This window comes from Toxotes jaculatrix, chromosome 9 (genome assembly GCF_017976425.1).
Source record: "Toxotes jaculatrix isolate fToxJac2 chromosome 9, fToxJac2.pri, whole genome shotgun sequence".
NCBI lineage: Eukaryota > Metazoa > Chordata > Actinopteri > Toxotidae > Toxotes > Toxotes jaculatrix.
The window spans coordinates 24,952,253-24,977,076 of NC_054402.1; the positions used below are offsets into that span (position 1 = coordinate 24,952,253).

The 24,824-nt window shown below is 41.9% G+C and overlaps 1 protein-coding gene across 4 annotated transcripts in view; it reads left to right on the plus strand.

Moving 5' to 3' along the window:
- LOC121186969 (kinase suppressor of Ras 1-like) overlaps positions 1-24,824 on the plus strand; it is a 70,576-nt gene that overhangs the window by 11,412 nt on the left and 34,340 nt on the right. For 2 of the 4 annotated variants that reach the window (XM_041045926.1, XM_041045925.1), the window contains exon 3: positions 23,526-23,673. In XM_041045926.1, the coding sequence (XP_040901860.1) occupies positions 23,526-23,673 (148 nt within the window). Of the gene's footprint in view, positions 1-9,300; positions 9,450-14,481; positions 14,616-23,525; positions 23,674-24,824 lie in introns of those variants that run through there. The other 2 variants (XM_041045928.1, XM_041045927.1) reach the window with 2 other exon arrangements.

The following is a 24,824-nucleotide window of genomic DNA, read 5'->3' on the forward strand; positions in this document are numbered from 1 at the left end:
AAAAAATAAATAAATTAATATGCATCCCTCAGCATCAGAGTACAAAATAATTGATCCAAGGTGAAACATAAAACTGACACAATCCCTATATTTCAAAATAAGGAAAATTAAAACACATTCTTACTACACACACACAAGACTACTATTACACAAACCCATTTACACGTTGTTAACTAGCACGCTCTCTGACACACATGCACGCGCACATATATGCTTGAGCAACGGTCACAAAATGACGTGGTGAACACCACAGTAACGGAAACCCAACGTCTCTTACCAAGTTTTTTTCTAACATCACTGACAACTGAAACTCTTAGAAACATTCAACTGAAACTCTTAAAAACATTCAAATAACCTTAATTCTACAAAATATTAACTACCGATACGCGAACAAAAATATGTTTACAGTAACGTTAAAGTTGCTAATTAGTGTAATTAAAGACCGGCAAAAACACTGGAACAAAGCCGAGACTCGTCACCTCATACACACATCTCCCAAACATCTCAAATCATTTTAAACATTTCGCTACACTTTATCTTTCATGTACATGCAATACTGAACAATAACAAAGTAACATTTGATATTACCTGTGGATCAAAGGAGGAGGACACAAGTTAGCGTATTCCGCTGGCGCTCATTTATTTCCAACTGCGCCTGCGCGGAGCTCCCTCCCCACTAGACCCACTACACCACACCGTCTCCTGGCAACATAGTATCTCTACCTCAGACGTAAAGGCTGAAGAATATAAATCAATCACCTTTGCAGTGATTTAATGATTTAAAAAAAAAATAAGGGGTGTTTTCTTTTTTTTTTTTTTAAATACTATTTATATGGCATTTTTTCATACCTACTACACTCTCCCCTGCTTTAAGAGATGTCTCCGGACATCTTGAACTTCCATAAGTTCCATGTCCATGTTCAAAATGTTAAAGTCTAATAGTCAATATACCTTCAGTGTCATTACTACATTTATCAATCATGTCTTTTGTCAGAAGTCTAACATGTCCATATTAGAGTGGGATAGTAACAAGGGTCAGGAACGTAGTGGTACCAGGGCACAGAATAAGGAACACAGGCAGCCATTACATTTGCTCCTGGCCTCCAAGGCTGATATGAAGGCTGTCCCAGGTGCTCATAAGTGAGCACTTCCCGATGTTTTGGTACTCTGGTCGACCTCCTCAGAGAAGGTGCTGCCTCTGGTGGTTCTAATTGATCTGCAGCAACCTCATGGTTGTCGACCTGGTCTTCTGACCCTATGTTCTCCACAGTGTCACTTGGTTCCTCCTGCAAATCCACCGGTGGTGTAGCAGCTGGTTCCACAACCTGTACAGGTTCAGACACTATCACTGGTTTGGGTATCATGACTGGATCAGGTTCATATGGCTGGTGTCTTTGAACTGTCTCTGTAACATGCCTCATTGGCTGGAACTCTGGAGCTGCTGCACTGAGTCTGTGACACTGTTCCAGCTGAGGCGGTGGGGGTCTAATTCTCTGAAGTGTGGGCCTAAAATAATAGGTGTACTCCTCTTCTTCCTCAGAAAGTTCAAACTCCTCTCCCTGTGTCTCACCGTTGTTCTGCTTTCTTTTTTGATTGTCTGTATTGTGTTTCATTTTTTTGGCTGCACCTGGACTTTGCTCCTCCTGCTCCAAAGGTAGGTCATTGACAGGTAGCAGAAGGTTACGATGGCGGACACGGAGAGTCTGGTCTCCAGTTTCTGGCTGAACTCTGTACACAGGTCCTTCTCCAACCTTCTCAACAACACGATGAACTCTCTTCTCCCAGTAACTACGCAGCTTGCCTGGGCCACCTCTCTCTGACAAGTTTCTGACCAGCACCCGATCACCAGGCTGCAGCACTATACCTTTAACATGACGATCATAGTGTTTCTTCCCTTTAGCTGAACTCTTGGAGCTGTTCTCTGCAGCGATCTTGTAAGCCTCCTGCATGCGAGAAGCCCACTTCTGTGCATACTGTTGTCTGGACTGTGGTTCTTGCTCAGGTTTTAGATCAAAGAGCAAATCAACAGGCAAGCGTGGGTCTCTTCCATACAGAAGAAAGAATGGGGAATAGCCCGTTCCTTCATGTCTGGTACAGTTGTAGGCGTGGACTAAAGAAAACACCCCTTATTTTTAAGTTTATCACCTTGCAGATGGAAGCATCTTCCCTCTGGGCTGCCCTCATGCTCTCTGGGGTGATAACTGATATACCCTCAGACAGTGTGTCCTCTGCATCGGAATGCACTTGCAGCGCGGCCATCCATGGCACATCGCTATCACGCATAGCTTTATCACCCTGACAGATGGCAGAGATCACATCCGGAGTCATTGTCTCAGTATACTCATTCAGGTGGTCACGAAGTTCCACTGGATACCGTGACAGGGTGTCAGCGTCTGTGTTGAACTTGCCTGGTCTATATTTGATGGTAAAATGGAAGTCAGCTAGCTCGCCTACCCATCGATGTCCAACTGCATTCAACTTGGCTGTGCTCAAAACATAAGTCAAGGGATTATTATCCGTGTACACAGTAAAGGTGGGGGCATAATAGAGATAATCTCTAAATTTGTCGCAAATGGCCCACTTGAGAGCCAGAAACTCAAGCTTGCCAGAATGGAGATGGTAATTTTTCTCAGCCGGCGTGAGCGTTCTGGAACCATAAGCAATAACACGGAGTTTGTTTCCCTGTTGCTGATAGAGCACGGCCCCCAGGCCCTCATTTGAGGCATCAGTGTGGAGGATGAAGGGCAAGTTAAAATCTGGGTATGCCAGAATGGGGGGGCTAGTTAGCATGTCCACTAGGTGTGACACCACCGCACTATGCTCTGATGTCCACAGAACTGGTGTTTTGGAAGGCACCTGGTTACTCCTTGAGCCCTTGGACTTTGTCCGGTTAAGTCTAGCCAGGGAGTCACTCTGGTTAGATGTACTAGGGTTCTCTATGAGCTTGAACAGTGGCCTGGCTAGCCTAGAAAAGTCCTGGATGAAGGTTCGGTAATAACCTAGAAACCCTAAGAGGGCCCTAACCTCGCCTACTGTTTTTGGTTCTCTGTCTCTCAAATGATGAACAGCTTCAAGGTCTCTAGGATCCATCTGCACACCTTCACTGGTCACTAGACGTCCTACATACCTAACCTGTCTCTTGAACAGCTCACATTTTTTTGGGCGAAGCTTAATACCATTCACACGTAAACGGCAGAGTACTCGCCTCAAGTCATCCACATGGTCATGAAATGTCTTAGAAAAACAAAGCACGTCATCCAAATATGGAGAGCAACACTCATCCCTTAGACCTTCAAGAACTCCTTCCATGCATCTTTGAAATGCTGCTGGAGCGTTGGTGAGGCCAAACGGGAGACGAATCCACTCATATAACCCCCAAGGCGTGCTAAAAGCAGTCATGTGCCTGGAGTTCTCATCAACAAAACCTTGATGGTATGCACTGCCTTGGTCGAGTATCGAAAACCATGAATAGCCTCCCAGGTTATCCAGCAGATCCTGGATGCGGGGGAGGGGGTGCCGATCAGGTATGGTTTTGCGGTTCAGGCCACGAAAGTCAACACACAACCTTAATGTCTGGTCCTTTTTTCTGACACAGACCACTGGAGACGAGTAAGGGGAAGTGGACTTCCTGATCCAACCATGGTCAAGCAAGTTCTGGACATATTCCTTCACCTCTTTGTACAAAGGTTTAGGAATTGAATTATAAGATGTCTGAACTGGCGTCTCATCCTTAAGATGGATTTGTAATTGCAGACTTGGGATTCTCCCAATGTCCGAGTCATTTTGAGCAAACACGTCTGATTCCTCATACAACATGTCCCTGACAATCTTTTGCTCATGCTCCTCAAGATGAGACACATCAACAGGTGGGTGCCACCTCTGTTTTTGTGTTTCTGCCTGTTTGCCTGCATTTAGCTGGGCGGTACATACACTTGCAGTTGGGTGAGAAGAGGGCAAGCAGTGAACTGGCTTAGTCTCACTAACCTCTTCCAATGTACCTAAAACTGTTCTTTTTGCCAAGTAGATGTCATGTCTTGTAGAGTTCTGTATGGGGATTTTCACAATTTTTGTGAACCCACTTGGAACATCCACTAGAGCTGGGAACAGCTCTAAACCTTCAGGATAGTTACTCTCTAAGCTCGGCTCAAAGACCACTGTACCACCTTTTGGCCATTCTCGAACTCTACATCTCACCTCAAAAATCTGTCCTGCTGGAATGATTACACCTCTTTTTCCTGTCCTCACACTACACTCAGGAGCCAACTCCTCGAGAGTTAACGTCTGCAGAGTGCACACTAAAGCTTCCACTTTACTATCACTGACATTTAAAGCTTCTTTGAGTAAAGCCGAAATATCAGTCTCATCTGCCAGCTCTTTATTTGTTTTGATTATCTCGGCTATAACATTACTGCCTAAAAGAGGACAGTTAAGACAGTTTTGGCTGATTAGCACAGGTACCTGTATGGTAACATGTCCATAGTTCTTACTGCAGATCTGAAGTTCGACATCTGCCCACCCAACATAGGGAACATCTGTGCCATTTGCTGCCGATACCTCTAAAGGCTGGTCTGAGAGAAGAGACTCAAGTTGCTGGATTGGAACGTTAGGAAGGAATTCCTCCATCCATGTCTTCCCCACCATTGTCACTTGGGCTCCGGAGTCAAGCAGCATCTTGAGAGGAACACCATTAAGGGCACAGGAAACCATACATCGCTTACCTATAAGCTGTGCTAAGCGCTTTCTGGTTGGTGTTTCATTCTCCCTATTTGCATTTGTACTGCTAGATTTCTTTGAATGACTGATTTGTTCTTGGGGCTCTTGGGTTGTTAGAGTCACTGGCTGCCCCCCTCCAGTGACCTCAGCCCGTTTCCCTGTAACCTCTTTTGCAGACAACCAATGGCTCGGTGCCCAGTTTGACCACAAACAAAGCAATGAGGACAGTTCATTTTGCGCTGCTCCACACAACTGTTACATCTACCCCTGGTCTCAGATGATGATGTCCGAGGACAGACTGCGGTTGAGGGAGGGTCACTAGGCACAACACCATCAGTGGGTTTCACCATGTGGGTCAGTTGTTTGGTCAATGAAGTCACTTGTGCAGTCAACTCTCTAATAGCATCACGATTAGCTTGTAACTCAGTGTCAACTTGAGTTGTACTCACAGTTACTGGTCGAGTTTTTGTCACTGTACCAAGCCGTTTTTGTCTTTGTTCTTCCTCACTGGTAGACTTAGTAATTACATCTAAGAGAAAGTCATCACTAACCTGCAGGTCTGTAAGTAATGGCTTGAGGTCGTGTCGAACATGGTTATTTTTCTCACTTAACCCTTGGTAAAGAGTGTGCAAAAATGTACCTTGGACGAGCTTTTTGTCATAGGTAAACTCTGCACCAGGTTGCTGTGACTCAAAGAGAACACGTTGCTTTAGCCCCATTACTTTGTACAGAAACTGCTGTGGGCTCTCTTTGTCTTGTTGTTTAGCATTACTTAACTCTTGGAAAAGCTCAGTACTACTTTTGTCCCTGATATGAGCACGGAGAAACCGCTTTAGCTCATCAACACTTAAGTTATCTTTGCTAGACAACATCTCTTTGAAGGTACCCGGTTTTATAATCTTAATCACAGTGCGAATCACCTCAGACTCTGTGAAACCCTCTTCCAAACCTTCGTCAATCTGTTTAGACAAGTTACTGTATGACATGTCAGAACTAACATCAGAAATTTGACCACCATGTAGCTTAAACTCTCTACGTGGGAGCAGGGCTACTACATCATTCAGCCTTAGTCCATGATCTTCCACACTGGAAGGGAGACTCACCCTACCAACCGGAGCTTCTCCCACACCCGCTGTTGGTGGATTGGCAGACGCTGTAGGAGCGAGCTTCCTCATAGGTATGCTACTGTCTCTTCTTGAATGTGGAGATGGATGATGTGTGTGAGTGTTGGTGATTAGGAGAGAGGAGGGTTGGACTGAAGGGTTATGGTCAGGATAAAGGGGATTGGGGCATTCCTGGTGATAGGCTGTGGCATCTCCCATCTCGAGGGGATTGGCCTGGCTAGTTTCAACCAGCCTGGTCTCTGGGTTTAGCAGGTCATGCAGCAGGTCATCGAGGGTGAGGAGTTGAGCCATGCCTTCATCCTCCAGGGCAGTCAGTTCTTCACTTCTTATGTAGTTAACGATCAGATCGTACAGTTCTGGTTCACTCAAGTCCTCAATGTTGCTAGATGTGTCGCCGTCATCAATCGAACTGGCAACCCTCAGCAGCTGACTTGTATTCAAACTGGAAAGTCTCTTTTGGATTGTAAAAATCAATGTCCGCCGTACAGTGACTGGAGCCATATTGACGTTGCACAGGTGGCCTCTGCTTCCTGGATGACGCTCTGGTTTGCAGCCTTCCCTGAAGCTTTGGACACAGGGTCACGTCGTCTCGGCACACACTTCACCAGGCAGCAACACTATTACTATCCCGGACGAGCCCCCAATTGTTACCGGTGCCAGACCTAGGGGAATCTGGACCGGCAGCAAAGATTACACAGACTGGGCAGCACTGTGCAATCTGTGGATCAAAGGAGGAGGACACAAGTTAGCGTATTCCGCTGGCGCTCATTTATTTCCAACTGCCGCACACATTTTGTGATCAAGCTTTTTTATAAAAAAATAAAATGACAACCAATTCACATTACTGATGATAAATAACATAAAACCTCACTCAGATAAAATAAAACAAATACATATGTATAGGTATATATATTTCTTACATAAAATGCGAGTAAATGTAAAAAAATAAATAAATTAATATGCATCCCTCAGCATCAGAGTACAAAATAATTGATCCAAGGTGAAACATAAAACTGACACAATCCCTATATTTCAAAATAAGGAAAATTAAAACACATTCTTACTACACACACACAAGACTACTATTACACAAACCCATTTACACGTTGTTAACTAGCACGCTCTCTGACACACATGCACGCGCACATATATGCTTGAGCAACGGTCACAAAATGACGTGGTGAACACCACAGTAACGGAAACCCAACGTCTCTTACCAAGTTTTTTTCTAACATCACTGACAACTGAAACTCTTAGAAACATTCAACTGAAACTCTTAAAAACATTCAAATAACCTTAATTCTACAAAATATTAACTACCGATACGCGAACAAAAATATGTTTACAGTAACGTTAAAGTTGCTAATTAGTGTAATTAAAGACCGGCAAAAACACTGGAACAAAGCCGAGACTCGTCACCTCATACACACATCTCCCAAACATCTCAAATCATTTTAAACATTTCGCTACACTTTATCTTTCATGTACATGCAATACTGAACAATAACAAAGTAACATTTGATATTACCTGTGGATCAAAGGAGGAGGACACAAGTTAGCGTATTCCGCTGGCGCTCATTTATTTCCAACTGCGCCTGCGCGGAGCTCCCTCCCCACTAGACCCACTACACCACACCGTCTCCTGGCAACATAGTATCTCTACCTCAGACGTAAAGGCTGAAGAATATAAATCAATCACCTTTGCAGTGATTTAATGATTTAAAAAAAAAATAAGGGGTGTTTTCTTTTTTTTTTTTTTAAATACTATTTATATGGCATTTTTTCATACCTACTACATTAACATGTGGATGGAATGAGAGTCCCTGTATGTAACTGTGTTAGAAATGACTTGATGTAAGGTTGCAAAAAAATAGCTTAAGTGACGAGTTGTTCAGTTGTTAATGTGTTTCTTGAAAGCTTAAGGAGAGTCACAGTTGATGCCTGGACTTTTAACTGGTGAATTTGGAATAATTGTGCTAATATCAAAGCCTGAGGGTTGTTAAGTTAGATTTAACATTTAATCACTAGTTTTTTTTTATTTTTTTGGGCCCAATGATCATGATTTGTGTTTTCTCTTTGTTTAGGAGGAGGTAGTTCATTGGCTGTAGTTCAGCTATGAATCAGTGTAAGGGTGTCATCTGTGTAAAAATGGAAATTTGCACTTAGCTCATGGAGGAAGCATGTACAGAGAGAAAAGCAGTGGTCCTAAGACAGAGCCTTGGGCCACCTCAGACGACAGAATATGACAAGCAGAGAAAGAGTTGCAGTGAGTAACGGTGTGTGTCCTGCCAAACAAATCTGCAAAAAAACAGTGAAATGCAGAGCCAGTGATGTCAACATTTTACTGAGGATGAGGCAACAGGATTTTGTGGTGACTCATGTCACCACAAAATCTGACAGTAGAGAATAGTTCTGCGTTCTGCTGCATTAGATTATTAAAACTGACTCTCCAGTGGAAATAACCTTACACTGTCTGCCTCCATCCCGCTCTCCTCCCTCTGTGTTTAGGGGACAGTTCTGTAAGAAGCGTGTTTCCTTGCATGTAATCCATAACCACTCTCTAAGGTGTTATGTCAGGGCTGTGTGTTGTTTAGCTTGTAGTTGAGTTTTGCTGCCACCAAGTGGCCAAAAAAAAAAAAAAACAGCTGGAGAAAGAAAAAGCAAAATGTTTTTCCAAACATTGAACACTTTAATGCTTTTGATACTTGCCTTTATTCACTGAGATGCATCACCACTGTCCACACATTAGCTATTTCCATCACACTGACATCTTTGACTGTAATGAATTCTGTTGCCTTCCCAGTTTTGATGCAGCCCCTGCTTCAAAATAGGACATAACATATGAAACCTGATTGAATCTGACCAACGCAGATGTGAGTCTGCTCAGTACTGAGTCTCTGAGTGAACAGTGTTGGCCATTTGAAATCTTTTCAGGTGATATTTTGTACTGTCAGAAGTTTCTTTCACATGTAATTTGAATGCATCACTGTTACAAGGACTTGCAGGTGATAATCAAGCCTTACTTGAATTTCACTGAATTCTTTTGCAAGGCCTCGGTGATCTAAATGTCAGGTTGACAGTACTAATAAAGCCTGGTAGTTAGTGGCAGTTAGCAGTGTGTTGGTTGGACGGAGTCCTGCAGTGTTTTGAATAGCACCAGCCCCACGGCTCTGTGTGATGAGCACTCACCCAAACTAGAATGTGTTGAGTCAGCTGCACTGCAAGCCTCTGTCCCTCCCCAGTGAGCTATTTATATACACCCAAACCAGCCTCTGCACATACCAACACGCACACACACACTCACACACAAGTACATACATATGTCTGATCTGCACGCAGACGCACACGCGCTCGCACACAAAGCTTGTCAGACTTGAAAGCCCCTTGTAAACAATAGTGCACAGAAAACAGTGGAGGCAGGGTTAGAGCTGTGCCTCAGGGTGACTCAGTTTTTTTTTTTTTTGTTCCTGACACTGTGTTGAGGAGGAAGCAACAGGTGGGCTCAGAGACACAGAGCAGCAGAGAGCAGGAGACGCTCAGGCTGACAGTCAGCCTTCATGGGAGCAGCTGGACTTTTACCAAACCCCACAGGATCACATGTAGGACGCTGAGGTAGGACATTAAGTCAACATTAAATTCAGCTTTAGACAGCTGAAGTTGTCTTTTTGATTCGTACTCAGCTGCATGCAGATTGTTTTAGTGCCGCTGGCTGTGGGACATCTGGCCAGGGACAACAGACAGAAACCTCTGGCTAAATCAAGAAGATATATAATAATGTTTCTTCGTATGCACTGTCCCAAACGATTAGATAAATGAAAGCAGGATACGTGCAGAGGTGCTGAAAGTGTTCCCCTGGGATTTTAAAGTGTTGCATTTTGCATGTGAAATCTAAATCTGCAAAATAACCACTAACTATTATCTAGTCATCAGATACTTGATGCAGTGGAGTGAAATGTGCTCCCTTTAAAGTACAAAGTAGCATAAAATTCAAATACTCACAGTATTATCTCGCAGCTTGGTACTTGATTCATCCAAACCAGCTCACCAATCATATGTTGACCTATATTATTATAAAAAAAATCTGCCAATGAACTCAGATTTAAGCTCAAATTGGCTGAAACTAGTAAATATTTGACTTTCATTACGATGGACACTGAGGTCTGAAGGGTTAAATACAAGACTGAAATACTCAGTGGCTACTTACAGCATGTCTGCATATGATGCATTTCAGTTGTGTTTTTCAGTTGTCCGTTTCACTCATGACTGATGGAACACATAAGTTTCAGTTTTAAACCGTCCAGAGGCCTACACAGGCTGCGAAGCTGCCATTTGCTACCATTAGATAACATTAGCCATCTTAAGCCAACTGGTCATACCAGACCAAGAACTGAGTCTGGGTGCACTCTATTGCTCATGACTTCAACTTTTCATTTGTCAGAGAAAAACTCCAAATCATATTTTAACGCTTCCAGTCTACTTTCTTCTGTTTTACACGCACAACCGTGTTTCTTGGGTTTGTGTGTCTTGTCCACTGCCAGAACGCAGGTGATTTACACTTAGAGACAGAGCACTGAAGCAAGTAGCTGCTTCTCCTGTGTAGAGACGTACACCACTGAGCTCAGCAGAATGCAGTCCTCCTTTCTGGTAAAGCTGGTTGGTCATATCCAAGCCTTGTAATGCAACCTTTCATTAATTGTTGATTAATGATCCGTGTATTGGTGGTAAATGAAATGAACCATAGTGTAGCTTATGTGTCACTGGTGTTAGACTCCCTGGTTCAGGTTGGAGTCGGTACACTGTGTCCTGGTCCCTGGCAGCCCTTTGTGTCCTGACCAGTAAGAGTGGCGAGTCTGTGACCTGTGGTGATCTTCTCACTGAGTCACGCTGCAGGAATGTTTGGTCACTGAGCAGAATAAGATTATAATAGGTGACACAGGTTGCTGTCGCTTTCTGTTGACCGTATCTGCCTCAGCTCTGTTTGTTAGCAACTATAAATGTGTGAGGATGATTTCTACTGATTTTCATGACTCTGCAACCTTCCCTCTAGCGCCACCATCAGGCCAAAGGGGGGTTTCAGAAGCAAGAAGTGTGTAAGGAGTATGCTTATTGAGCCCAACCCTTTAGATTTATAGGGTGTAATGCACATTGCTGCCTCTGGAGTCCACCAGCAGGGACTTCTAGTCTTCTTTATGGGTATGCACCTTCTCAAGTTCAACTGTTGTATTTGAATTATTATTACCATGTTTCTTTTTACTATCTTTCCCTTACATTATGAATAGATAACTTTCAAAAGGGTTCATAATAATTCATTGCTACGTCCATGGCCCTGGTTTACATGTGCACTCCTGTCATGTATTTCTGGGGAAGAGGTGAGCAATGCCCCTAGGAACTTAGCTGGGAACAGACATGTTCCCTCAATATTTGCATGACTTGGACAGTCCAGTAAAATGTATGAAGAGGCAGAGATGGCAGTTATGATAGTTATGATGGTTATAATTGAAGGTGGTTTCTCTGAATGATGGCATGTAATTAGACTTTAATCCTCTATCTGAAGAGCTGAATGAGTGAAACTGTGTGTCAGGTGCTGCACAGTGTGTTCTACTGGCATCCAGATCCCTGCATTTCAGTGCATGGTGTGCACTTATTGATTGAAGGCTGCTTCTTAAAAGGGCTGAAACGATTAGCAAAGTAACTGATCAGTCAATCTTCAGTCTAAAGCAAAATTACTACAATTTTGCAAGATCCAGCTTCTCATTTATGGTGATTTTGCTGCTTAATATGATAAGAGATTCAATATATTTAGATTTATAACAGTTGATCAGACAAAACAAGACAAGAACTGTCACCTTGGGCTTTCTGAAAATGTGTGGGGCATTTTTTCACATTTTTATGCCTTTCTTTTGGCTAAACGATTAATCGATTGAAACCTGTGATTAAAAGTTAAACATTGCAAACCTAACCCTAACCCTGTGTTAATCATGAAACATTCGTTAAAGGAAACATCTTGACATTCTCTCTGACTCTTATAGATTAAAAAAAAAATTTAACTTATGCCTGTCTCTGTCCCTCGTAATTTGTTTCACCACCAAGTGCAAAGTGCTGTGCAATGGAAAATCCTAATTGTTATGTTTCTGAGTCTTATTGCAGTAAAATAGAGCTTTTATTTTGGCTTTGTTTTTTTTAATCTTACCAAAACTGTGAAACAATCAAGTACACTATCTAATAGACAGAATTTTCTATAGAAAGTGTGTGACTTTGAGTCTTTAATCGTAGTTTTACAGTCAGCAGCTACGGGAAGGCAAAGTCCCTGAGGAGATAAAAAGCAGAAAGTTCCAAGGAAATGTTTCCTCATGGGTTCTCACAAGCCTTTTGTTGATAGATGTGGCAGTTGGCAGTTTTTTGTTATAGCAGCTTGAAGATGGATGAAAAAGCAAACAGGAAGACAATAGAGCTTATTGGCTTCAAGATTTCTCCAGATTTGTCTTTATTAACTTGTTCCAGTTGTCATGTGTCAGGAGTTTGGAAGGACACGTCAGACTGATGGTGTATGTCAGGCCGAGGAGAGGCCGATGAGCATGCAGCGTGCACACACACCACATTATAAAGACCACTGAGCGCTAAGGTTCCCTCCACCGTGCTGCTCATTCAGCTTTTTAAAGCTGAAGTTAAAGGAAAATAATACCTTACAGCTCTGCCTCCCTGTTACAGCAGCTCCCCTAAATCTTTGGAAATCTCTAACATCTCCTAAGATCATGAAAAGATTTCATCTCCCTCCACAAACCAAAGAATAATCTGCTGTTATTTCCAATAGACCGTCCACAGTCAAAACTTTTAATCATCAATTTCTGTCCTCTGGTCTTTCATTTGATAACATGTCTGCAGACTCGACAGTAGATGGTTAAAGTTTCTGTCCAGCAGAGGGAGTCCCATATCCCTCAGCGTGTCCTTCTGACCTCTGCCTTTGATGCTTTTTAAGTATCACTTCTTAATCAAAGACCTGTTTTGAATGTAGACAAGGTGAAGTGAATGGTAGTCTCTGCATCTGGACTTGAATGAGATTCTTGAAGACATTTCCCCTCTCATCCGAAAGGCTTCGAACTGCTTTGAGGTGGAACATCTTCAAGAATCTCAAAGTCCAGTTGCCTTTCGATAGCTTTTGGAAATACCATGACCTGCATGACTGACAAAACTTCAACAGGCACATTGAATTTAATTATTCTTCATGCAACTATCAACAAAATTTTAAGTATGTAACACTGCTCTATGATATATATGTGGTCAGGTGATACTTCCAGTAAGTAATTAAGAGTAGTAGTGTGTTCAGGGTAATGTCTGTTTTGTACCACACCACAGTTTCTCCAGCGTTTGCTCTAAAGACACAAGCTAGGTCCTAAAGAACCTCACTTTAAAGTTCCAATCAAATTCTTTCCATAGCTGGGTCCCAACCCCCCCATGACATCTAGAACATATGTTTTCCCAGGCGTCATTGTCCACAGTGGTATCTGTCTCCAATTCTCATTGTCCTTGGAAATGTAGAGTGTTATCTGACATGTCTAGCATTAACTTTTTGTAAATATGGGATATTTACTTTTTGTTGGTGCAGAGTATTTAAACACATTGGTTGGTAGGCTGGGGGAAACCCAGATCTCCTTTCTCTTTTGTGCCGGATACAGTTTGATATCTGTTTTGTTTAGCAACTTAAATGTAGATTATGGCACTGGGACAGGCCACAATCCACATGAAACAAGAATAGTAGTGTTGGTAGAATATTCATTCTTACTGACTCTACCAAAAAGTGTCAGGAGCAGCACAACCCATCTGCTTAGATCTTTATGAGTTTATGTGTTATAGTTTGAGAAGGAGAATTGTGTCGTCTAAGTTGGAAGAACAACACCAATGTATCTGATACAGAGGTGACTGGGTTTTCCATGAATAATAGCATATCATTTGATAATTTGTGAGCTATATGGGGGAGAAAATTTGACTTGACTTCATCATGGAGTGCTCATATATATTATATCTGCAGCAAGAAATAATAATGTATTATCTCACTCTAAGGAGGTGGAGGTCATGTGGAGCAAATTATTTTTCTAACCTATAAAACTGAATTAGTACGCGGTTCCCTGTCTGTTCAGCTCAAAGCTTGACTGATCTGTCCTCTACATATCTGCTCAAAGACTGAGAGTCAAACACTTGAGTGATGTTTTCAAACTCACAATACTGAAAAACATCTGTGGCTGGAGATATTACATCAGACTCGTCTCATATTTGATTTGACATTAAAGTGATTGCTGTGCTTAGTAGCAGTAGTTGTTTTGCTTTTTTTGTTGTTGTTCAGTTAAATGCTATGTTTTTAAGTATGTGAATCATCAAATTTCAGAAAAAAAAAAAAGAAATTCTGATAATGAAGTCAATCATAAACACTGTAAACACGTTTTTCCCAGAAGGATTTGGGCGTCCCACGGTCAGTCGCCACCGGTCGCTGAACCACACCATTGGTATGTTAGGAAGACAGACTGGCTGACTCACTATCTGGAAAGCCCTGGAGAGAGAGAGAGAGAGAGAGAGAGAGAGAGAAAGGAGGGGAGGGGAGGGGAGGGTTAAGTAAGAAGGAGGGAGGGAAAAAAAACAGGGAGTGCGATAACAGGACTGGGAAGAGTTGTTGGCTCTCTGTCTGTGTCTTTCCCAGCAGCCTGCTGTGTTCATGGATTATTCTGTCACAGTGCTGAATTATGAGAGCCGGGGCTCCAGTGTTCAGTAGATACGGTCAACCACATGGTAACGTACAGCACCAAACCTCTGCTCTGTCTGTGTGTGCCGGCTGTTAGGATATGTGAACTGCCATAGGAGCGTTAGGAAAGGTGTTTCTTTCACTTCCTTGTTGCTGTTGTTTCAGGCAGTTACAGTATGTGCTGTCACTTTGTGTGTGTGTGTGTGTGTGTGTGTGTGTGTGTGTGTGTGTGTGTGTGTGTGTGTATTCTGTTTGTTCAGCTGCTTGTGCCTTGTGTGTCAGTGTTGCCAGTGGTGAGCTACAGGACAGATTTCTATTTGCATGTTAGGTGGAGACATGTATCCAAAACCACACGCCTTTTAATGTGGACTCTAACCCGCTCATTCAGTCTGAGCGCTTTACTGTTTACTCAGAAGTGTTGAACTACTTGTGTGAGAAACCGTTAATTTGAGAGTAATCTTTCTCCAGTAATTACAGCAGGATTCTGGATTTTGGTGGTGGAGTTTAGCTGTTTTCTCTGTGATTTACCTTCATGGCGTTCAAGGAGAGTCTTTCCTTCCTGTTCAGGTTTTTTTTTTTTTTTTCTGTCAGTGTCCCGTCTTTCTGTCAGTGCTTCTCCTTCTTTCCTTCATTTCATTTTTTGGGCTTTTGTCCCTTTTCATCACAGCCAGCTGAGGCATGCCCAGGCACTTCCCAGGTTTCGGTATGCCCCCGCTTTGCAAAGTGTGAACTCTGTTTTTACAGCCTTTTACCTTTTACCTTTTTTGTGTGATCATTCTGATCACTCAGAGGACTCGTGACTTGTTTTTGGATGAACTGTGGGAGAGCTGTTTATAGCATTTAAAGGAAAAGACTTTATGGGGTTAAATTTGTCCTTTAATAAAAATGCAAAGAAAGGTGGAATCGCACACCTGCCAACATGAACTCCAGCCTACATGTAATATCATTCATTAATATAACAAAGACCTACAACGTGAAATGCAAAGAACTTTGCACCTAAAATTTGTGCCTCTCAGTTTTTCAGAGATTGGTCGTCACAGTAAATGGACAGATTGTCCAGGGTTATTTCACCTTCAATATTCATTTTTGATTTGTGTTAAAAAAAAAAAAAGCACAACTAATGGTGGATAACCTTCTGTTAAGACTTTAAGATGTCTTCAGTGCTCTGGCTTTTATTGTGAGTGAACGCAGGTTAGGTTATTAGCTACATACTCCATACTCCACACTGAACCAGCCTCGTCCGTGCTGAAACACCTAATCAATGGGAAAATGGCTGAATCTTTTCATGTCCCTCCTCAGTTCAGAAATCAAATTGTTAATGCCAGCCAGCATGTGTTGAGCTGTGTGGTTCAACCTCCTTTCACGTCCTCTCCTGATATCCATCACAGCATACGCCGTGTTCTAACGTACACACTCTCTGTTTATCTGCTCTCCTTCAATTATTTTTCTGTTTGTGTTGTTGAAACAGCTGAATCAGTTGTTTCTATCCAGCCCTTTATATCTTCCTGTGGTGTTGTTCACACAAATATAGTAGCCTGCCTGTACTTTTGGTTTTCATACAACAGATATTTTTCCATTTGAAGCTTTTACACCTAAGCTCACTTATGTTTGACATGATCTCGCAGCTTCTGCTCAGCAACTTTGTTTCAAGACAAACCACTGTCATCCAGTATCTGTTTAACCTGCAAAACCCATGGCAACGCATATACACCCGTATTATCCCGGCTGAACGACTGACATTATTCAGCTGAGTTTAGGTTCTTTATCTTCTGTCTCCTCACGTAACCAATAATTGTGTTTTTAACTGTGATTTTTCAGACACCCACTCTTCACATGTGAACAACATAACTGTTGTAACTAGTCAAAATCATCTAGTGCGATATGTACAAACATTGCACGGGAGCCTTGCTTATAAAGCTCTTCAGCTTCAATTTAAATGAACCATCATAAATCATAATGATGCTGAGACATTTAAAGCAGTGCAACAATCTCTAGATTTTCTCCAGTGGATTCAGACTTTAGTTTGCTAACATCAGCTTTTTAGTTTTATCTCAGATTTTATACCATTAACAAATAAAGATGATTTGATGTTTTTGTACATATTCATTTCTACATCCAGGAGTTTACCTTTAATAATACTTTAGACTGTTTGTTCTAAATCCTGCCTGAGCTTCCCTCGGGATAGATTTATCCTCACGCTCAAAAGTGTGATGCTTCTGTAACTGTCCCCAAACCCACGTTGTCACCTTTCCTCAATTAAACTGGCGCAATTAAGCCAAGCACCCAGTATTCTCAGATAACACCAGAATCTTGTTAGACTAAGACACACAGCGGGACATAAAAATGCACTTGTGCTTTAATGTATTTGTTCATGACCTGGTCTGTTCCTGCTGCTTCTCCTGATTTTAGTTTTAGAAAAAAAAAATCCTTTATTTCTTGTTCTGTAAACCTAGCATTTAAAACACTGCTGTCAAACGTGTCCTTTACAGTCAGCTTCAGAACTCTCACTCATGGGTATATCCCAGTCAGACAACGCTTGTAAAAGTCTTTAATTTTTATTACGTTTATTACGTTCACCACGTTCCATTCATCATCTTCCAATAGAGCTTTAGACTTTATACTCATCAGTTCTCCACTAACTTCCTTCCTGTAAGACCTCCGTGCTTTATATCACTCTTTTCATACTCTTTACTTTTTGTCCTACATTCAGCTCTAACCACAGGAAGTCAGGATTCTTCTCTGCTTTATCATTTCTTCAGGACGTTGAGGACGTTGAATCTTCAGTAATACTAAAAACCTCCTTCCTTTTCCTTCACTGACGTGTTATCTAGGCCACACAGCTGTTCGTCTTGTCAAACCGTCTCTTTATCCCACTCACTCTTTCAGTATCTCAGTGAGGCTCAGCTGATCCTCCTCCGTGTTTTGTGTCTGAAAGCACTTGCAATGCTCATCAGAGAACAAAAGATCAAACTCATGTGCATAGAAATTTCTTACCTCGCTTAAAACAAACAAACAAACACACAGACAGATTTCAGATTTCAACAAATACCAGAGGACCAGATCTCATCAGTCCTGTTTTATCTTCCCTTCACTGGTTCCCAGTCAGTTTTAGAAGTGATTTAAGATTTTACTGATCACCTGTTCAGCACTTCATGGTTTAACTCCTAGTTATATTGCTGAACCGCTGCTTCTCCCTGATCCTTGGGCAGGGCTCTGCTGGCTGAATCACACTTCCCACCTGCGATGACTGCATGTCAGCTCTGACGTGATTTCACTACAGTTAGTTCTGTTTAAGGAAAAGCATGAAGCTCCGCTTTGAGGTCAGGTTTTATCTGAGCGACACCTGTGAGGGAGTGATATCACTGTACAGAATTATTATTAAGTGCTAATTAAGTGCTAAAGTGCAGATTTAACCTGTGCGTGTTTGTGGCCGAGTGACTGAGTGGGCCTGATCTCCATGGTTTGGGGCGGACAGCTGTATTAGCATGGAAAACAAATCTCTCTCTCTGAGGTATTTACATAAAGTTTTGATGCAAAATAATTGAATAAATTATAAGAATCACTGATGTCAGAATATATAATACACACAGTGACTTACGGCACTCTAATGTGGCCTGGCACACAAAGCATTTATAAGAAAATAACAATTTCTGACTGAATAAAACTTAGATAAATGATTACATCTGGTTTTTGATTTTATTGCATTCATTACATCAGAATCAGTTGGTGACCTTCAGGCGCCTTCTCTCATCCAGACAAGCCTGAATCCATCTGAAACACGCCCAGGGATTCACTGTTTTCCACGAAGTTTATATCTTTGTTTCCTTGGGTGTCTGTGAGGCTACCTGGAAAATGAAACCTGCCTTTTAATTCCTGGAACGTACAGTCAGTCACTGCAGGTGCAACATCAGCAGGCTTATATATTCACTTTGCAGAGGAAAGAAGCAGCTTGTAGCCGTGGTTATGAAAGTGCTGGACGTGTTTTGGAGAAATACTTGGTGGAGAAAGTTATGCAAGGACTGCCATCAGTATGTTATCATGGCAAAAGTCACCTCATCACAACAACCCATGTTTTTTTTTTTTCTTTTGGTTTGTTTTTCTTGGAATTCCCTCCTGGGACTTTGGGAACATGATTCATCAGCTTGTGTAGTGTAGTGTCTGTTTGTTGTGCAGTTGTGATGGAATCCGCACATCGCTCCCATAAGCCATGCATGCACTGATCGCTGTGTCGGTCAGGATTTCAGAGATCCACTCCACTTTTTGTCAGCGCTGACAGTTTTTAAGAATTCCCTCATCAATGTCTTGACTTTTACTTGACTGAACATCTCATCTTTCTTTTTGAAATGCTTGTGCTTTCAGAGGCTCTCTGTTTATTTAATGCTGGCAGATCATTTGTCTCTCAGCTTGTATTCAAACGTATAACACGTATTTTACGCTTCATATGAATGAAAAGTACTTTTCCAGATTTGCCTCAGGTCCTCAGGTGTGTCCTCGACAAGTCGTCCAAACTAAGCAGTAAAATATGCAGTTTGTGGGTTGCCTTTAAAAATGACGCACGAGAGCGTTTCCTAATCTTACACCTCTGTCAGCAGGACATTAGTTTGTCAGTAATGTCCAAAGCTCAGTTACAAAAATGATTAATTCTAATCAATGATTAATGACTGTTATCGAGACAGATGGCTCACAAAAAAAAAAAAAAAGACCACATCAGTGGAATTAGCAAGTAACACAAACACATATACTGACACACAGTATGTTTACATTTGAGTCAAAAAAAGCCCTCTGGTGGTCACAGGACTCTTGACTCTTGTTGTTCAGGGAGCAAAGCAGGAAGACAGGTGATGTTGTTACAGACAGACAGAGTCCATTAAGACGCCAGGCTGATCATTCCCTTACCTTAACCAAGTGTTAAGTATTTTAACAGTGATGATGAAGGTCCCTGTTTTCCGGGAATCAGGACTCACACAGCTGCTACACGTCACGTAAATGTAGGTTGTATTATGAGTTTGAACTAATGACTGATGCTGCCAGTTGTCATGGTGCGATAGTCTCAAGGACATGATGGCCAGTATTTTTCTCCTTCATCCCAATACAGTGGAGATGCGGAGATTTTGTGTTTCTCACAGCTGTTTAGTCTGTGGCCCACAAAGTTAAGCAGGGAAGACAGTTGGAAATAACAAATGTGCACACAGCTAAAACCACGTGGACCGACTGTAACTGTTGTAGACTATCTCGGCTCTAAGTGGTGAAATCTATCAGTGCATTTACATGTATTTAACCTGCTCACTGTAGATCTGCTTATCAATGCAGAGGTCAGTAATCTGATCTCTCAACTGTTCCCTTATTTTATTTTATTATGTTAGAAGCTGTCTTTTTGTGCTTGTTTCAGTGTTGGAGGATGTTGTGTTCAGTTTTTGATGGATGATGGATATAATCTTTCATACAAGACAGCCCTAATTACCTGTAATCAGGAATGTTACCTGCTATTCAGCCCAAGGATCCAGAGACTACATTTAGTTCCTGTTCTAGTGTGAGACTGTAGACCCTGTTCAGACATGGCATTAACATGCAAGTCAGGCGATCTGATCACAAGTAGACAGGTCTGAGCACATCAGTTCACACCTGGCATCAAAATGCTTCTCACGTGCATCTCAAAAGACCTTGTGATCAGATCTGACGTCTCTGCTCTACATGCAAATAAACACATTACATCGATTCTGTTTGTTGTTATTAACCAGAGGCATCACTGAACTTTCCATGCCTGGTCTGCTGGATATTAAAAGAAGAAGAAGAATTCAAAGCAACACAGGCTGGATCTATTCCATCAGCATGTTCCAGGAAAATCGAATCACCTGCTATGTTTGACGCACACAATTTGTACAAATTGTACGACGTCAGCTGAGTAGGCGTCCCTTCAGTTCTCTCCGTTCCTAAAAGGCCATATGTGGCCCAGACCACCTCCGAATGTGGTCTGAGCAATCAGCTCTGAAATGTGTCCACAATGTGTCCTGGGTGCATTCGGACCTGAACTCAGAGCTGTCCACCTGTGATCGGATCAGACCGGGTCTGAGCAGGACGTCAGGAGCAAGCACAGGTCCAGTTTTAGGTGCACACGCATTTGTTAGAGTGACAAATACTAAACACTACAACTAAGAAAAAACAGACCCACTAAAGGAAGTGGCGAGTGAATAAATAATTGTCAGGGTTCTGTTGTCTGGTTTGGAGAGACCTAAAAACAAATGAAATGAGTCGTACTCTGAAAAGCAGTGAGCCTGATGAATAGTGCAATAGTCTAAATGTGTTGCTCTGATGGACTGCTGGAAAATGAAGCTGGAGGGTGATGACTGAGTAGGACCACAGTCATGGACAGTCTGTCCCCCTCCTGTCCTCCTACAGTTCTCAAAGTTATTACTCATTTGACTAAACAATGTCATTGTCATAGAAATCGTGTGATGTCTAATGCTGGATTTTCAGTAGTAGTTTTTGTATGTTGAGAGAATGACACCAAACCTGATATTCAAACATCAGTATTTATCTAAACAAATGCTGTGAATACACCTTTGTGTTAGAAACCGTAACTAAACACACACACTAACATACAGTACTGACTGTGTCCTGTGATGACATGTAAGCATCCATAAGTGTGGGTTTGATGTTCTCCTTTGGTTGTGTTGGTCTTTCGTTGCACCGGCTCTGTTGGACTGTTTGCTCTGATAATTGAGGGATTTCCCCAAACAAACATGACGGCTCTGAGCTGTTTTGTTCCTGCTAATGTGAAAGTTGCCTTTCAAATGTCATGTTTTAATCTGTCATCAGACAAATTTGACTAAACTTCACGGTTCCTCAGAGGCCGTGAAAGAGGGGGGAATTTTTAGGTCCCAGTTTAGCTCCTGATTTTAGTTTCTCTGTTTTCCGTAGTTTCTGGAGCGACTGCTGAAAATCAAAAAAGGTATTATCTTAGATCTATAATCAGACAGAAGCTCCTCCAACATTATGAAAACTACATGATACATTAGATTTGGCTGCAGGTTCCCTCCTCACCTTCACTTTCACGTTTGCTCCCAGTTGCTTTAGTGGGAAGCTTGTGGTGCGTGCAACCATTTTTTTTTTTTTTTTTGGAATTGAACCTCACTGTGACTATCTGCCATCAGACACTAAAGAAGCTCGTGTTGTCCCTCCTCCAAAGCTTCCACAGCTACTTTCTCTACTATACAGCAGCCTTGGTTGTTATCTCAAAGGAAATCCCTCCTGCCACTCCCTGAAGTTGTGTTTCACTTTTCTATTTAGTTCTGTTTTCCTGTATATTCCTCATGATGCAGTGTAATTAGATTAACTGTCACTGCTCATTCTAATTGCCCAGCTCTTCTTGTAGTTCATCAAAAAATGGGAATATAAATGTAAAAAGTCTCACATACTTTTTTTTTTTGTTCCCCAGGAAAGTCAAATGTGCTAAAACCAAGTATTTGACTGTGACTAAGCAGAGAGTGATACAGTGGTCTCATAAACGGTTCAGTCCCCTTCACTTTCTGCAGACTGTGTTGTAGAATTAATTAAAAATAAAATAAAATTGCCATTAGGCTATATCCCGTCAGCCTGCACCCAATAACCCATAATGACAAAGTGAAAACTTGTTTTTAGAATTTTATTTGAAGAAATGTATTAAAAATGAAAAACTGAAATCTATAGTTTACAAAAATATTCAGACCCTTAATTCAGTAATTTGTAGAAGCCAGTTTGTAACTTCACATTATCTTGGGTAAGTCAGGGATGGTATTAGCCAGGCGATGAGCAGTGGCTGCAGCAGCTGAATCCAAAGGTGAATGCTCTGCATTTTTGCACAGAACAAAGAATTTAAGTAGGGAAAGCCTCAAATTCAGACTCGGCATTGTGTCCCAGATTCATCACATACAAATACTGACCCTTTTGTTCCCAGTCTCATCCCAGTCTGCCCCAGTCAGCTGCCATGGAAGCAATGCAAGAAAACAGCCAGTTACCAGGATATTAAACCAAACCAGTTCTCCATTCTTTTTGTTAAACACACAGACACACACACACACACACACACCCCAAAGGCTGAGAAAACACATTCCAGTAAAATAGAAGCGGTGTAGAGTAAAACTTGTTTTCACAGTTTGCCAGCAGATTCCAGGAGTCAGTTCTGCATCAAGTCTGTCTTTTTACAGCAGTTCAGAAAAAAAACTAAAAGTAAAAGTTATTTTTTTCCCAAATGTTTTTCACTGAATAAAAAATTCAACCTGTCGACAAGTCTGTTTTCCAGAAATCCAACTTAATCCCAAAGGGGTGACTCCATATGGTTTACATACTTCATCCTGTGTCAGATTAAGAAAACCTTTACGTCTCCACTTCCGTGGACTCAGTTGACGCTTGTCCTGCTGCATGTAAAGTCCAACAATCTCAGTCTCAGTCTTCATCTGTGCCCCCTTTTAGACCCATTAACTCTTGTTTTAAATAACTTTTTATAGATAAAATGTTGGGGTGTTGGGGTTACAGCTGATTGTTTTAATTTATGGCTGCTTTAACAAATGTTATGTATGGAACGTGAACATGTAGCATGCTGTGTGAGGAATAAACAGGGACACCAGTCTCTGTATCTTGCCGTAGGACTGTGAAAACAGTTGATGTCACCTCTCACTATCAACACTTCTAGGTGTAGTGTTGTAACCACAGTATCCATGGTTTTATTCTGGTTGAGGACCTTGGTCACGTGTCATACCCCTCTGTCCCTGAAGTTTCCTGGCTGCTCTCTGCAGATGCTATGTTCAACATGATGCTAACTGGTCTCATATGATTGATATCAGCAGATTGTTTCGGCAAAGTCACAGTAATATGTTATATACCCTGCTGATTGTTGTCATAACAGATTTGCCCATTGCAGCTTTGTCGTATCCTTAACATCAGTGACAGCAGTGACAGAGATGTCCTCCCTCCCCCCGCAGGCTGCAGCAGGGAAGCTCTCAGTGGACAGGTTGCTGCAGATGTCCAGCTCTGAGCTGCAGGACACAATGAGACGCCTGGGCTCCAACTCAGAGGACTGCTCTCGCCTCACTGCCGCCCTCTCCTGTCTAAAGAGTGCCGATGAAACAGGTGCACTACACTAACAACGCCGCCCACCCTGCATGATGTTACACAGTCATTCATAGGAACGGCATAGAATACAATTAATAAATAGAAATCTGAATAATAATGATAATAGCAGGGTTAATTTATTCATTAAGTTTAATCTTAATTTTGTGAAGTCAAATTAATAGCTCCTCCCAGAGCTTTCAGCTGTATTAAATAGTCTTATGTACAGGGAAAGGATAACTGGTGGCTGTAGTGACTCCTCCTGTTCATACTGGCACATGAAGAGATTCCTTCCTAATGTGATGACAGTGTGAGTGATGGGGAAATAACATCCACAGTCCTCATTCTGTGGAAAAACAACTGAGTCATATCAGATGTTTTAATCCACACTTACAGTCTTTGCATTGTGAAGTTCCCTCCTTTGTTTCCCTCGTCGGTGTTTCCTTGCTGAGCTGCAGCAGCGCTGGAACACAAACACAAAGAGGGAATATTAAACTACGGCAGCTTTGGAATACGTCCACATTACTGACTAAGTTAGATTGCTGAGGCATCGTATTCACTTTTGCTGAGCTTTGACTTGCGTTTTTGCACAGAATGAGGAATGTGGACATTGTCCCCCATTTTGTCCAGCAGCAGAGAAACAGATTTGGATTGTGGGGCAAATCTGGACCTGCAATAAAAATATTTCTCCATTCTCCTTTTGCATTCATAGTTTGCATCAACATTTTTATATTTTCCCTGAATCTGCTGCAGGTAAATAAATGCACATACAACGGAGGAGTGGAACGGAGACACTGTATAATGTTAGTAGTTCTACCTGCCTGTGCCAAATGTCTGCTGTGAGCAGGTCTGTAGCATGATGGAGGGATCTCTTCACAGCCAGGACGGAGAGGAGGAGCGATCACAGCAAATAGCAACTCTGTCAGTGTCAATAAAGTATAAGGACAAACTGGAAGAAACCCATCCTCCAAGGTTCACTCTTGACCATCCCGACCCAATATATGAATTAAAAGTAAACTGATGAAGACTGTGTGAAATGGTTGAAAGCTGAGCCTTTGGGTTGATATCTTATTTATTTATTGAGGTATTTATTTAAATTGATTTAAAGCTATTGTTTCCAGGGTAAAAAGTGGAATTTCATGCTTAACTTTACAGACGTTTATCACAGTGTT